Raw genomic sequence first — 13,002 nt, 5'->3', positions numbered from 1 at the left:
CCTAGGGATTGCTAGGGATTTAGGGCGGCTGTCGAGCAAAAATCAGGCAACACTGGCGTTATTCATGGAGAGTTTTGGTGGTTTTGGCTCCCGCGTTGTATCAGCCGCCTTCGCTGCTGACAGATGACTGAGACAGAGCGACTTAGTGTTGCGGTGTGCGGGCCATGGGTACAGTCAGCGTTGTGAGTGCGAGGTCTGTTGCTTGTGGATATGAGCAGGCGCGCCAGCAGTGGACTCGAGCGGCGGCCTATCCATCGAGCGCGGTGCGCGTTGTATGAGCGGAGCGGCGTGTTTGTGTATGCGTGCGTGTGTGCTTGGCTATGAGTATGAGTGTGACCGCTCGCTTGAGCGGAGAGACAGACATCCGTGCTGTGAGCATCGACGGGAAGAGACACTGCAAACTCTCGAGAAGTTCTCAGATAACACCTGAAGACCACCGGTTAGCTGAATGACTTTTCGGTTTACGGTGTCCAAAACCGAGAAACGTTTGCTCGCCGATGGCCGAGCGCCGCTACGGTTCCATGGGCCGCGGCAGTGCGTCGGGCTACGATGACGCCGACTTCCACGGTGAGTGATTATCCAGTATAGGCTTTATTATACTGGTCACGGGTCCATACAACGTTGCCCTTATCGAAGTGTCTAAGGATACGTCCGACGTACCCATTCGATTCTCGTAAAGATACATACGGCGGAGCTTGCATGAAGCGATGCTTGCTGGGCATGGAGGATGCTGGGTAATCCACAATGATGCCGTTGGCAGCAGACGACGCAGCACGGCACGACGGCACTGCCACAGAGCCTCATCTACATTGGCGCGTAGTGCGCGCAGACGATGCTGGCGCGATCGAACAGGCTAACTGCGCGTTCTTCACAATTTAAAAAATACATTTGCACGAGGGCGAGAAGCCAAGTGATTCCTCTGGCGATGCCGACGCGAATGGCTCGCACGGGCCAACACACGCGAGATCGACGCCAATCTAGGCAAGTATCAAACTACTCTCCAGAAGTGAAATCATGAATGTCGGCGATGTCGATGGGCGGCCAGATCCAGACGCATAGTTGATTGAAGAAGCGTAGCTTGAACAGGTCCGCGTCGCACTGCTTTGCATTTCTCCATAGCGCTCCCGATTTTTCGGGCACAGTGTCGACTCATACGTTCCTCAGGAATTCGCAGACATTGCATGTGCGTAAGAGCAGCGCACTAAAAGCCGCGTGTTTGCTCAGTGGACCGTTGAAAACGACAAGGCACTAGAATACTCTCTAGTGGCGCGAGCGGCAAGGCGCAGGCGAGCCCTTTTCTAACTGACGCCATGAGATGGCGCCACCGCAACTTTTCATAGTCACAGGAATTCGCGGAATTTTGAAACTCTCGTCTGTTATCTTGGGTTTTTATCTCATTTACTAATTATAATTGCACATTTATTCCTTCTGGCTGCTATCCGCCTGACAGTTAAAATGACTAGCCTTCTTAAGGATCAAAATGCGTGTCCGAAACCTCGCCTATAGTAACTAACCAAAAATACAACATTCCTACTGTCGCGTCGTCGGCCAAACTTCGACTTGCAGAGTGATTTTTTGGAGCGAAACTCCATCGCAGAACGACAACCCGTCAGCATGACATCCAGAGCAAATTATCTGTGCGACTATTACTGTGCTTTGAAGGTCAAGACCCGCAAGCAATATCATGTGTGTATACCCACAGCCATTTAATATTCACACGTTCAGAAGTAAAGCGTTTAAGCTAAATTGTATGCCGTATTTTGAGCTCATAAATTGTTTAGTGAAGTTGATGCGCTTGTAGTTATGATCTATTTACCGCTATACAACAACGACAGCGCACTGCATAGTGTTACACGCAGTCCAGTTACTGCAGGGACGGACTTAGAAAGCCCCGTTGCCCATTTGCGTGGCGTTGCCATTCTGACAGAAACGACAGAAAAAATCGAATCCCTGTCGACTAATTCAGAGTTGGGACGCAGTGCTACAGCTGGGAATCGTGATTTTATTACTTGTATGACACCATGAATATGGTCCTGCATAGAGATATTACAATTGAGATGGACGTACTGTATAAGAACCATTCAAAGTGTTACGCCAATACAACATCTCTAAAATACAAAGTGGAAGTGGTTTAATTATGGCTCAACCGAGGTAGATGAGCGATAGCTCTGTATAGCGTTTGTTTTTGGATTCTACTCGCTGAGACCTTTTAAGCGATATGAGTTGCTCGTAGTATTATTTTTTTATTCTTTAGTTACAATTAACCACTTAATTAAGACAGCTGCAACTAGCGTAGTTCAATCGTAATCAATATAATAGCTATCCCTCGATGTATATGACGTGAAACTGCAGCATAAAGTTCAATATCAAATCACAAGTAACTTTTTATTGGCAACTAATTAAGACTTATAGTTTGCCCGCAGCAGTGATACTCAACAGAAGCCATCCAACATATATGACGATGTTGGGGCATAAAGTTGGATATTTATTCCTAATTAGCGAATTAAAGGTATTTGAATTAAACCTGCACTAATAGAATGATATGACTTGATTACATAGGAGAAAGTTGTTTTATTCACATATTACTAATTAACAGTAAATAGCTATTACAAACTACATGACGATGCTGTAGCAAGTTGAATTTTTATTCACAGTTATGTAAATATTGCTAATTCTTATTGCCTGCAATTAGTCCAGTGCAGTTACACAAGTTCGGCAACATTTGCCTATATTTATCATCCGTCATTGATCCCTTGCAAATACAAGTGATACAAGCTGCTTCGGCATCCTGCAGTATAGCTGCAGCGTCACTAACAAAGACAACTGTTTTTGTTTTTTTTTTTCTAAGCATATATCACTCAGCGTTTGCTCCGACAGGATTGAAAACCACAGCTCGCTCATGCGTAAACACAAGCCTTGCTTGTATTTTCAAAGAAGACGTAGCAATAACGCAATAATAGCCGAAATGTTCATCCTCGATGCGGCACCAGCTCGGCGAATGCCACGGAGCACCTGAAGCGAGAAAGGAGATTATTCTGTAGCAGCCAGCTACCTCGGCTCTTGATGTTCGTTGTCAGCGCTGTTCACGTCCTGGTACGGCTTCTTGCTTAGCGGTGGATTTGTTTCACAAGCAGATCTTTTCCTTTCGTTCCTCCGTTTAAGTGTTTTAACAGGCTGGACACCCCGGAAGCAGTGTCGATATGGCACCGGGAGCTAACGACTTCAACCGCCGTCGATTACATATGAACGTAGTCGTGCAATACGTGGTGTGCTTCAAAACGGTGCTCACGCACTGCTGATAGTTCTATGAGTCTCTTATCGTCCCTTAGCATGTTTCGCGTAGTTCCGCTCAAACCTTCCTCCCAACTCGTCATCTCCTGGTGCGGAAAAAACGATGCTTTTGGCGCGCCCGGACCCGGGTAGCCGGTGCGGCAGCCTGAAGCAAAACAGTGGGAATCAGTTCTTTTCGCCACAACTTCGTTATATTCACTGTCACTGGTGCTACATAGTTCCTGCTCACTGCTATCACTACTTAACAGCAATATACGTACGCTAATGAGTTTTAGAATAGGGGGCCCCAAGCTTTGGGGCCCCCAAGGAGCTTGGGGCGTCGAAATGCGCATGCGCAGAACGTAAGGCGCGCTTGGGGTCTTGGGTTAACGCTTGGGGCGGCCCCTATTTTTCCAAAATAGCGTTCGCCCCAAGCCGCCGTTGGGTCGCTTGGGTTACGGCAACATGGCGGCGCTCGGCCAAGCGGCGGCCGCTCGCCTCGGCACACATTCGTCGTCACCGCTCCATGGTGTCACGCGTTCATGGAAAACGAAAGGCCAACGAAGCTTATGCTATGTCTCATGATGCCCGCACAACCAAATTTTAGCGATAAAACGTGCTATATTTTCAGATTGCTTCCGGATTTACCGAGCTGTTAGGCTTAGCGAGTTCGCCTCCTTTGGTTGCCATGGGTAACAGACGGCGGAAAGCGCGGAAGGTTCAAATGAGGTTTCCCGGTCTCGGCCTGGATTGACAATTGGCCGATTTCGTCTTGTCTGACGAAAACGGTTTATATAACCGGTAGTCTTAAGATAGTTTTTGCACAATAATAGTACTTTTTGATGAATAATATAACGTTGTTTGCTTTTATATATTAAAATGCTTTTCCTTGGCTACCGTCGTGGCGCTGCAATCGACGAACGCAAGCCCGGCTCCGCTGCGTCGGGAAAACCCCTATTCTAAAACTCGCCGCTCGGCTAGCACGTTGCGCTGCCGCGCGCTAGGGCCCCAAGCTTTGGGGCCCCCAAGGAGCTTGGGGCGTCGAAATGCGCATGCGCAGAACGTAAGGCGCGCTTGGGGTCTTGGGTTAACGCTAGGGGCGGCCCCTATTTTTCGGAAATAGCGTTCGCCCCAAGCCGCCGTTGGGTCGCTTGGGTTACGGCAACATGGCGGCGACCGGCCAAGCGGCGGCCGCTCGCCTCGGCACACATTCGTCGTCACCGCTCCATGGTGTCACGCGTTCATGGCAAACGAAAGGCCAAAGAAGCTTATGCTATGTCTCATGATGCCCGCACCACCAAATTTTTGCAATAAAACGCCCTATATTTTCTGATTGCTTCCGGATTTACCGAGCTGCTAGGCCTAGCGAGTTCGCCTCGTTCGGTTGCCATGGGGACCAGACCATAGAGTTTCTTACTCTTACCTAGAGGGAAAGCTGTGCTGCCGTCTATGGGCGTTTACATGGAGTTTCCAGACGGCCAGTACAGCCACCATGGGCGCTCAAAGCATCATGGGCCGGTGAGCTACCGAGTGCAGAACTACAACTTTTGACCAAAACTAATGCAAAGATAAACGTTGTTCTACCGTAAATAATGCCCTAAGATTGAATATTGTGACTATAAATTGTAAAGAGAGAGAGAAACAGCATGTCAGTGTGATATTCATCCAATATAAGCGATGGCTCTTTCTCCTATTGGCTTAGTTTTGAGCAGCACAAATACCAATATTTCGCACTTAATAGGCTTAACTTTGAAATAAAAAAACGTTATAAAAATATTTATGGTTGCGCAATCACTTCAGGAAGTTTTTAGTGGCATTTCGGGAAACAGAAACCATTTATTGGCGACGTCTGCTTTTGAGCCTTCGCTACTATGGCTTTCGCGGTCTATGTACGCACCTTCAGATGATGATGATAACAAAAAAGAAACATTGCAGTAACGCCACTCCACGTACCCGTGAAAAACCGACTGTCCCGCAACAAGTAGCACACCGGCCCATGATTCTTAGCGCGCCCATGGTGGCTGAAGTGCAGCGCCCTCAGCTTTCCCTCTAGTTAGTGTAAGGAACTCTATGGACCAGACGGCGGAAAGCGCGGAAGGTTCAAATGAGTTTTCCCGGCCTCGGCCTGGATTGACCATTGGCCGATTTCGTCTTGTATGACAAAAACAGTTTGTATAACTGGTAGTTTTAATATATTTTTGTGCAATAGTAGCACTTTTTGATTAACAAAATAGCGTTGTTGGCTCTTATATATTTAAATGCTTATTCTTGGTTTACCGTTGTGGCGCTGCAATCGACGAACGCAAGCCCGGCTCCGCTGCGTCGGGAAAACCCCTATTCTAAAACTCGCCGCTCGGCTAGCACGTTGCGCCGCCGCACGCTATTTCCTTGGGGGCCCCAAGCCTTGGGTCCCCCTATTCTAAAACTCCCTAATTGCGAGACAGCGCGCGCGCAAAGCGAGAAAAATTCCACACCGCATTGATATGTGCTGCTAACGCGCGCTCCGGAGGCTAGGAGAAGGCGCAGCGGCGCCCCTGCCGGCCGTCAGTGTCAACTCGCTTCACCCCAGCTGGCCGCAGCCGCCGCCGGTCGCGCCACTAGAAAGTATTCTAGTTCACTATAGCCTGGCTGCGCTGTCCGCTCTGCTGCCAGCGACATCATGGCGGATTACCCAGCATGCCTCGCTTCTTCCTTGCATGAAGCGAGGCATGCTGGGTAATCCGCCATGATGATGTCGCTGGCAGCAGTACCCATATTCTAGAGCACTGTAGCAGCAGACGGCAGGCAGCACAGCCATGCTGAATTGAGCAAATTCCTTGTCGTTTTCGACGGTCCACCGCACAAACACGCTGCTTTTTTTGCACTGCCCTTACGTGTGTGCAATTGTCGGCAGATTCCTGAGGAGCACACGTGCGTCAACGCTGTGCCCGAAAATCGGGTGCGCTATGAAGAAATGCAAAGCATGCGACGCGGACCTGTTCAAGCTGCGCGAGAACGACTGACTGCACTATGCGTTTGGACCTAGCCGCCCGTTGACATCGTCGCCATTCATGATTTCTAGTTCTGGCAAGTAGTTTGATACTTGCCCGGATTGGCGTCGATTTTGCTTAAGTTGGCCCCTGCGAGCCATTCGCAACGGCGTCGCTAGAGAAATCCCTTGCCGTCTCGCCCTCATGCAGACATATTTTTGGAATCGTGAAGAACCCGCAGTCGGCCTGTCCGATCGCGCCAGCATCGTCTGCGTGCACTACGCGATCATGCAGACGAGGCTGTGTGGCAGTGCCGTGCTGCGTCGTCTGCTGCAGCGACAACATCATGACAGATTACCCAGCATGCATCGCTTCATGCAAGCTCCCTATATGCATGCCGAGCGTACGCATGCCCGCATTCTACTTGCTACGCGTGAATGAATCTTATTCTCTATGATATTAGCTAGCCGCGACTCTCGATGAGATGCTACGAAGAGTTCGCCCATTCTAACGTAGATCACGGTCTTCACTCAGGATTATGTACGGCAAGAATCGCTTGTCACGCACATAGCTGCAGGCGATGCGACGTACTGCACCAGCTGGCAACGAGATACAAACATTCACGAGCAGCTTTCGCTTCGCACTAAACTATCACCTCGATCTGTCCGTAATGCAAGCGAGCTATTCCTAGCGTTTACAATGTCTTAGATCCTGCATTGACCTCCGAAGATCATGTGAATAAGGACCACACCAGACCGAAAGCTTATCTCATATAGCATAGCTAGCGTTGATTTTTATGGCACATAAGCGACTAATGCTGCCATGCGCCAAGAACAACGTTTAATATATTTATTTTCTGCATAATGACTAAAATGTTCTTTAGTATATTGCTTGTTTAGGAACATTGCTTCATTTTAGAAAACCAAAAATGTAGGGAATTTGGACTATTGCAGTGTCTTCTAGGATCATGCTGGGATGGAAAGAGAGATCTGTTGCAGAATTGTACAAAATGTTTTCTTATTTTCTTGAGTCTGGCGCATATGAAAGTAACATATGGTTTATTGTTAGTTCATCACCACACTCCTTGCATATTGGTTTGTCCTCTTGCATAAGTATGAAGTTGTATGTCAGGTGTGGGTGTGTCTTTTGCAAACATGACCTAAAATGTCGTCCATGATGTGGTTTTGATGAATGCAGAATTTCCATTCCTCGGTGATAGGTTTGACAAAGTGGTTTGTTGTTTATTTCAGTGTTTCAAAACTCCTGCCATTTCACTCTCAATTTTCCTTGTGCAAGCTTCTTGGTATCTTCATGCGGCATATTCACCCTCTGTAATTTAGCATTGTGGCAAGGTAACCTGGTTATTTCGTTTCATCACCTTTCAAGACAGCTGTCCCGCATTCATAAAGTGTAGAGCTTCTGACGACAGGAACTCCTTGGAAGTCATATAAATAAATGAGACCCACAATCATGAGCTATCTAAGGTATGCATATATATGTCCATCGCTCAGTGGAATGGTGTCAGCATACTGTTAGAACAGGTCTTCTGGTAACAACAACCATTGTCTGAGGTGGTCCTTTAATGGGCATTGAAATGCCATGTAACTGCAGGTACTGACAGAGCTCTTGATCATGTTATGTGATGATGCCACCCTTGCATGCATATAGGTATACATTTCAGAATATGCAGTGCACCACTTGACTATTTGCCACCAATGTTTGTGCGAAAATGTCTTTTTCGTGCATGTTAACCAGCATGATTAACAGATGGACCCTGTGCACAAGCCAAAAGTGCCACAAGCTAAATGTCAAGAGGCCACATGACATGGCAGGAGCTGCTAACTCGAGCTTACAAAACTCTATTTTGAAATATGTTCCGAGACGTTTCAGCTTCAAGTAAGAAAGGTTGCTCCTAGGCCATAGAGGCATGTTTGTACAGTTTGGTTAACACGAGGCTTACAGAAATCTGTGTCAGGTTGTTTATCACATAGCAGGGCAGCCTGCGTCCGTATACTAATGAGTATGTGTGAGATAAAAGAGACATGAATTACGGAATTAGTGATTAAGTTTGTAGCAAAGGGCATGTAAATTAACAGGAATCCACAGTGGGATCCGCAGACGATCCATTAACACTGGCGCATCATACTCTTATAGGTGGAGATTAGGTGTTTTCCTAATTTTTGTCTTCTCAAGGCTTGTCATTTTCTTCGTTCTTCAAGGTGAAGAATATGTGAAAATGATAGTATCATGAATGCCCAACACCATCATTAATGCAGATGCTGATCTCAGCAGTGTAAAAGAATATTTCACATAAGATGGGTGACTAGAAATGCTGGCAACAGTTGAAGCTAAGCGGAAACGCATGAAATTGAAGTGCAACAAATGCAGAGATATGTTGCGAGGACCGTGCGTCTCGCTGTGTCCCTCTCTGTTTAGCGCTATGTTGCAAGAAAACCGTCACCAACTTGCCCAAGCTTCCATCCTGGCAAACATGATCCACATAATTCCTGTAATTCAACTGCCTGCTATTTGAACTGTCCAGCATTTATGCAAGTTTCACAGAACTGCAATTAGCAAAAACATCCAAGCAGGAAATCATGCCAAGAACTACTTCGGTTTCATCTTCAACAACTGTTTGAGAACTACAATTAGCCAAATGTTGCACGACATAGATGAAAGGTTACAAAATCTAAGAAACAAAATGTTCTACCTGTGACATGTAGGGTTTCACATCCTGAAGTGACATATGTAGCTGTGAAGAATACTGTATTGGAAGGCTGCAGATTAATTTGACTGCCTCGGCTTTGTATTTCGTGTTGACATTTCGCAGGAAACAGGTGCATTTGCTTTTTGCCTCCACCAATGCATGGCTTCCACAGCTGGGATTAAATATCACGGCTAGGAGGAAAGTAGCCGAATGCGCCGCTACATCAACATACAACATACGACAACATTTCCAGCATTACAGCTCTCACATGCATGGCAGATATTAATGCTCAGCTTTGGACTGACAAGCTTAAAAGTGTACCATTTGTGTTTGTCTAGCATGAAAAAGCAAAAGAAACTAAGGAAAAAAAAAAGAGAACATAATACATTAAAAAGGCACTAGTCATTAGCACATAAAGCATATTCGTTCCTTTGTTAATGATAAAGTGGCCTTCAGTAATAGTATAAAGTCTGAACATTTAGGAAGGTGCTGTGCTGGGCAGCTAATATTTTACACAAGCCTGAACCATTTCACATGTAGTAATGTACATCTCGGCAGTGTGGGCTGGGCACTTATCGTTCTGTACACTACAACATGCAAAAACTGTATCATGTGCATTCCCATTGTGCAAGGCCGGGTTAAAGTATTCCCGTTTAATTTTCCTTTTCGAAGCTTCAAAACGCACAAATGTGAACAATGGGCGTGTACTTTGTAGAAATACCACATTTTCTGAGTTTGAGCTCTGTAGTGCAGTTTGATAACAAATTGTCGATGACTTATTGTCATCTGACTGTTGCAGCAACAGTCAGATGACAATAAGTCATCGACAATTTGTTATCAAACTGCCAGTGGTGTGGAACTGCTGCGCCAATTGCGCCAAACTGCGCCAAACCAGAAATCCTGCTACATGCTGCTGCAAAATCGATTTTTTTTTTTTTGCCTATTTCTGCGCCACGCCTGCGCCAAAAGTATCTGAATAATTCTGCTGACACCGAAACTGAACTGTCGCGAAACCAAAACTGAGATCTGTTGGCAACACTGTGCAAGGAGGAAGAATATTTTTGCAGGTCCTGGGCGGACAATCACGTGGCACAAAATTGACGTTTGTCTACATGGTGTTTCTTTTTTTTCTTTTTTCTTTTCAATCTACTGGGAGGGAGTGAGAGGGAGCTGCAAGATATCTCTCAAGTATGCTCAAGTCCAATGCGCAGGAAGGGTGAAAGGAGGGGCTAGGAGGCTGGCCGCCGAAGGGTCCAAGCACGTTCAAACGCGTGACGGCTTTCAGCTGCCCTGGGCGCTCGCTTATTTTGTGTGCATGCGTGCACTTGCGTGTGTGTGTGTGTGCAAAGGATGTGCGAGCAGGGGCCCTATTCTCGACAATTCGCCATTTTGTTCAAATTGTGACGTACGCGTGACGTGTGCAGTAGAACGGTGCCAAGTTACGTAAGAACATAATCGGGTTACACATTCTGAGGAAAAAGACAAATAAAGTGACAGAAAAAGCACGCTGTCGTCTGCTACTATATATTGGCGCCAAGTATAAAAAAACGGCGATGCTCCTGCAGGAACCATGCCGCTGCGGTGCATTCCGCGATTCGGAAGCCTCAGGTTGCAGTGAGGCGAGTGAAGTATGTTGTGGCGTTACGGTATCAGTGTGTCATGACATACTTGCGGTCGAACATTCGGCATCAGCTACGCGCGGAAAGGCTGCGCGAGTTTCAGCTGAAGAGCAAGAACGGCAACGGAATATTCGCAGTGGTGCAAAATGGGAGCGGAAAGTAGCATTGCTGTTCATAAGCGCCTCTCACGTTCACTTATCAGCGGTTTTTAAATGCTGGAACTAAAACGTTTAAGGACTTGGTCGTAAACAGAAGGAATTGACAGATTTCCAAAGTAGCTCCAGCACTGACGCCGGCACCTCTTCGTCACCTACCTTTTTTCTCTTCTTGTCTTTGTCTTTGTGTTAAAGAGCGCCCACGAAACCATCATGAACAACCTACAACTCGCCCAACTTTTCCTTCTGTTGCTCTCTGAAATGCCTCGTCTCGCGCAGATCAACCGCTTGAGTTAGCGGACCGCATTACTGCGCTTGGCAACGACGGCGCGGATCGATGGTTTCTCTATGAGAGCAAAGCATTTGCAACGGGAGGGTAGCCAAGGGGTAGCTACGACCCTCGTGTGGCTGTAAATCTGCGTCTTCCTTATTAATCATCTAATAGATGACGCAGCTGAAAAGCTCACTTATAACGTCGTTTCAGTGCTTTATGCAATTACAACAAGATGTGTCAGCTTACTTCACCACCCGCCAAACTGTCTACCAAACTGCGGTGAGCTAACAGCTGCCTGCACCATAGAGTTCCTTACACTAACTAGAGGGAAAGCTGAGGGCGCTGCACTTCAGCCACCATGGGCGCGCTAAGAATCATGGGCCGTTGTGCTACTTGTTGCGGGACAGTCGGTTTTTCTCGGGTACGTGGAGTGGCGTTATTGCGATGTTTCTTTTTCGTCATCATCATCATCTGAAGGTGCGTACATAGACCGCGAAAGCCATAGTAGCGAAGGCGCAAAAGCAGACGTCGCCAATAAATGGTTTTTGTTTCCCGAAATGCCTCTAAAAACTTCCTTCAGTGATTGCACAACCATAAATATTTTTGTAACATTTTTTTTTGTTTCAAATTTTGCCTATTAAGTGCGAAATATTGGTATTTGTGCTGCTCAAAACTAAGCCAATAGGGGAAAGAGCCATCGCTTATATTGGATAAATCTCGCACTGACATGCTGTTTCTCTCTCTTTTTGCAATTTATAGTCACAATATTCAATGTTAGGACATTTTTTACGGTAGAACAGCGTTTATCTGCATTAGTTTTGGCCAAAAGTTGTAGTTTTGCACTCGGTAGCTCTCCGGCCCATGATGCTTTGAGCGTCCATGGTGGCTGAACTGGCCGTCTGGAAACTCCATGTAAACTCCCATAGACGGCAGCACAGCTTTCGCTCTAGGTAAGAGCAAGAAACTATATGGCCTGCACTGCACGCCGAATTCGCCATGTTTCTTTCGCGGCCGCCTCAAGTGGTTCGAAATGCGGCGCCCAACTTTGGTCATTTACAGCAATGGTAGAACATCCTTTACGTAATGAAACGTCATTTTGACGTAATCAATAAATGTTTATGCATGACGTATTTCCCGCCATACAACGCCAGCCAATCAGATTTCAGGAATCGGTTCTTGACAGTGGGCAGTTCATTTCAGTCCACTCGTAATACAAGCGTAAGTGCTTCCCTGTCTATCATATATACCTCTGTTTTCCCTCTGCAATTACTTGTAAATACCATCTAGACATCGTGAATACCGCTGCTAAAAATCCGTTTTCACCCTCATGTAATTTTTACGTCACTGCAAAAAGACATTTCGACGCCGAAATTTTGCGCCACAAACTTGAAACACGTGAATGTTCCGAGAACCAATCAGAGAAACAAAATGGCGCCGAACGGCGACCATGTGTGTCGAGAATAGGGCCCCAGGTTGGCCAACGCAGACGGCGCGATTTCAAACGAGTGACGGTTTAGAACTGCCCTCGGCAAAGCACAGCTTGAGCAGTATGCACGCTTGCTTCATTTTTTTTTTTTTTTTAATACCAGTGAGGTATGGGCTTGCGATGGTCTGAGTAGCAGCGGAAGGAGCGTTAAGGATTTGAATGCTTCTGTGCGCGCTCACTGGACTCTGTTGGCCGCTTTTATGCTGTAAGTCCAACCCCTTATGTGGGACATCTTGTATAATTTCACAGTTTAATTCCAAACGTCAACGTTTACGCACCCTTTAGAAGATTATTTCAATCTTGACAGTTATATCTTTTCCGCCACTTCAAAACTGCATATGTGGGCGCGCGCGTATGCAAATAGCTAATGCGCAGGTACTCAGTGTATTTGCAGCCCCGCATACGCTCATTAAGTACCCTCGGACGTTTTCATTACATTGAGGAATGTATACACACAATCCCTGCAGAGCGCTGCAAAGAAGCAAACTCGCGGCTGCGAGTCCCTGCGTCGCTTTGATTAAC

General features: G+C 46.7%; 1 protein-coding gene across 5 annotated transcripts in view; it reads left to right on the top strand.

The window, feature by feature from the left end:
• LOC146203324 (uncharacterized) overlaps positions 1-13,002 on the top strand; it is a 492,360-nt gene that overhangs the window by 284,466 nt on the left and 194,892 nt on the right. The window contains exon 1 of one of the 5 annotated variants that reach the window (XM_084588678.1): positions 91-567. The exons of the other annotated variants lie outside the window; for them this stretch is intronic. Coding sequence (XP_084444804.1) covers positions 550-567 — 18 coding nt within the window. The 5' untranslated portion in view covers positions 91-549. Of the gene's footprint in view, positions 1-90; positions 568-13,002 lie in introns of those variants that run through there. 5 annotated transcript variants of the gene reach the window in all.

This window comes from Amblyomma maculatum, chromosome 1 (assembly GCF_055883805.1).
Source record: "Amblyomma maculatum isolate TAMU_Amacu chromosome 1, ASM5588380v1, whole genome shotgun sequence".
NCBI classification, from domain to species: Eukaryota; Metazoa; Arthropoda; class Arachnida; order Ixodida; family Ixodidae; genus Amblyomma; species Amblyomma maculatum.
This window is presented reverse-complemented; position numbering and strand designations above follow the sequence as displayed.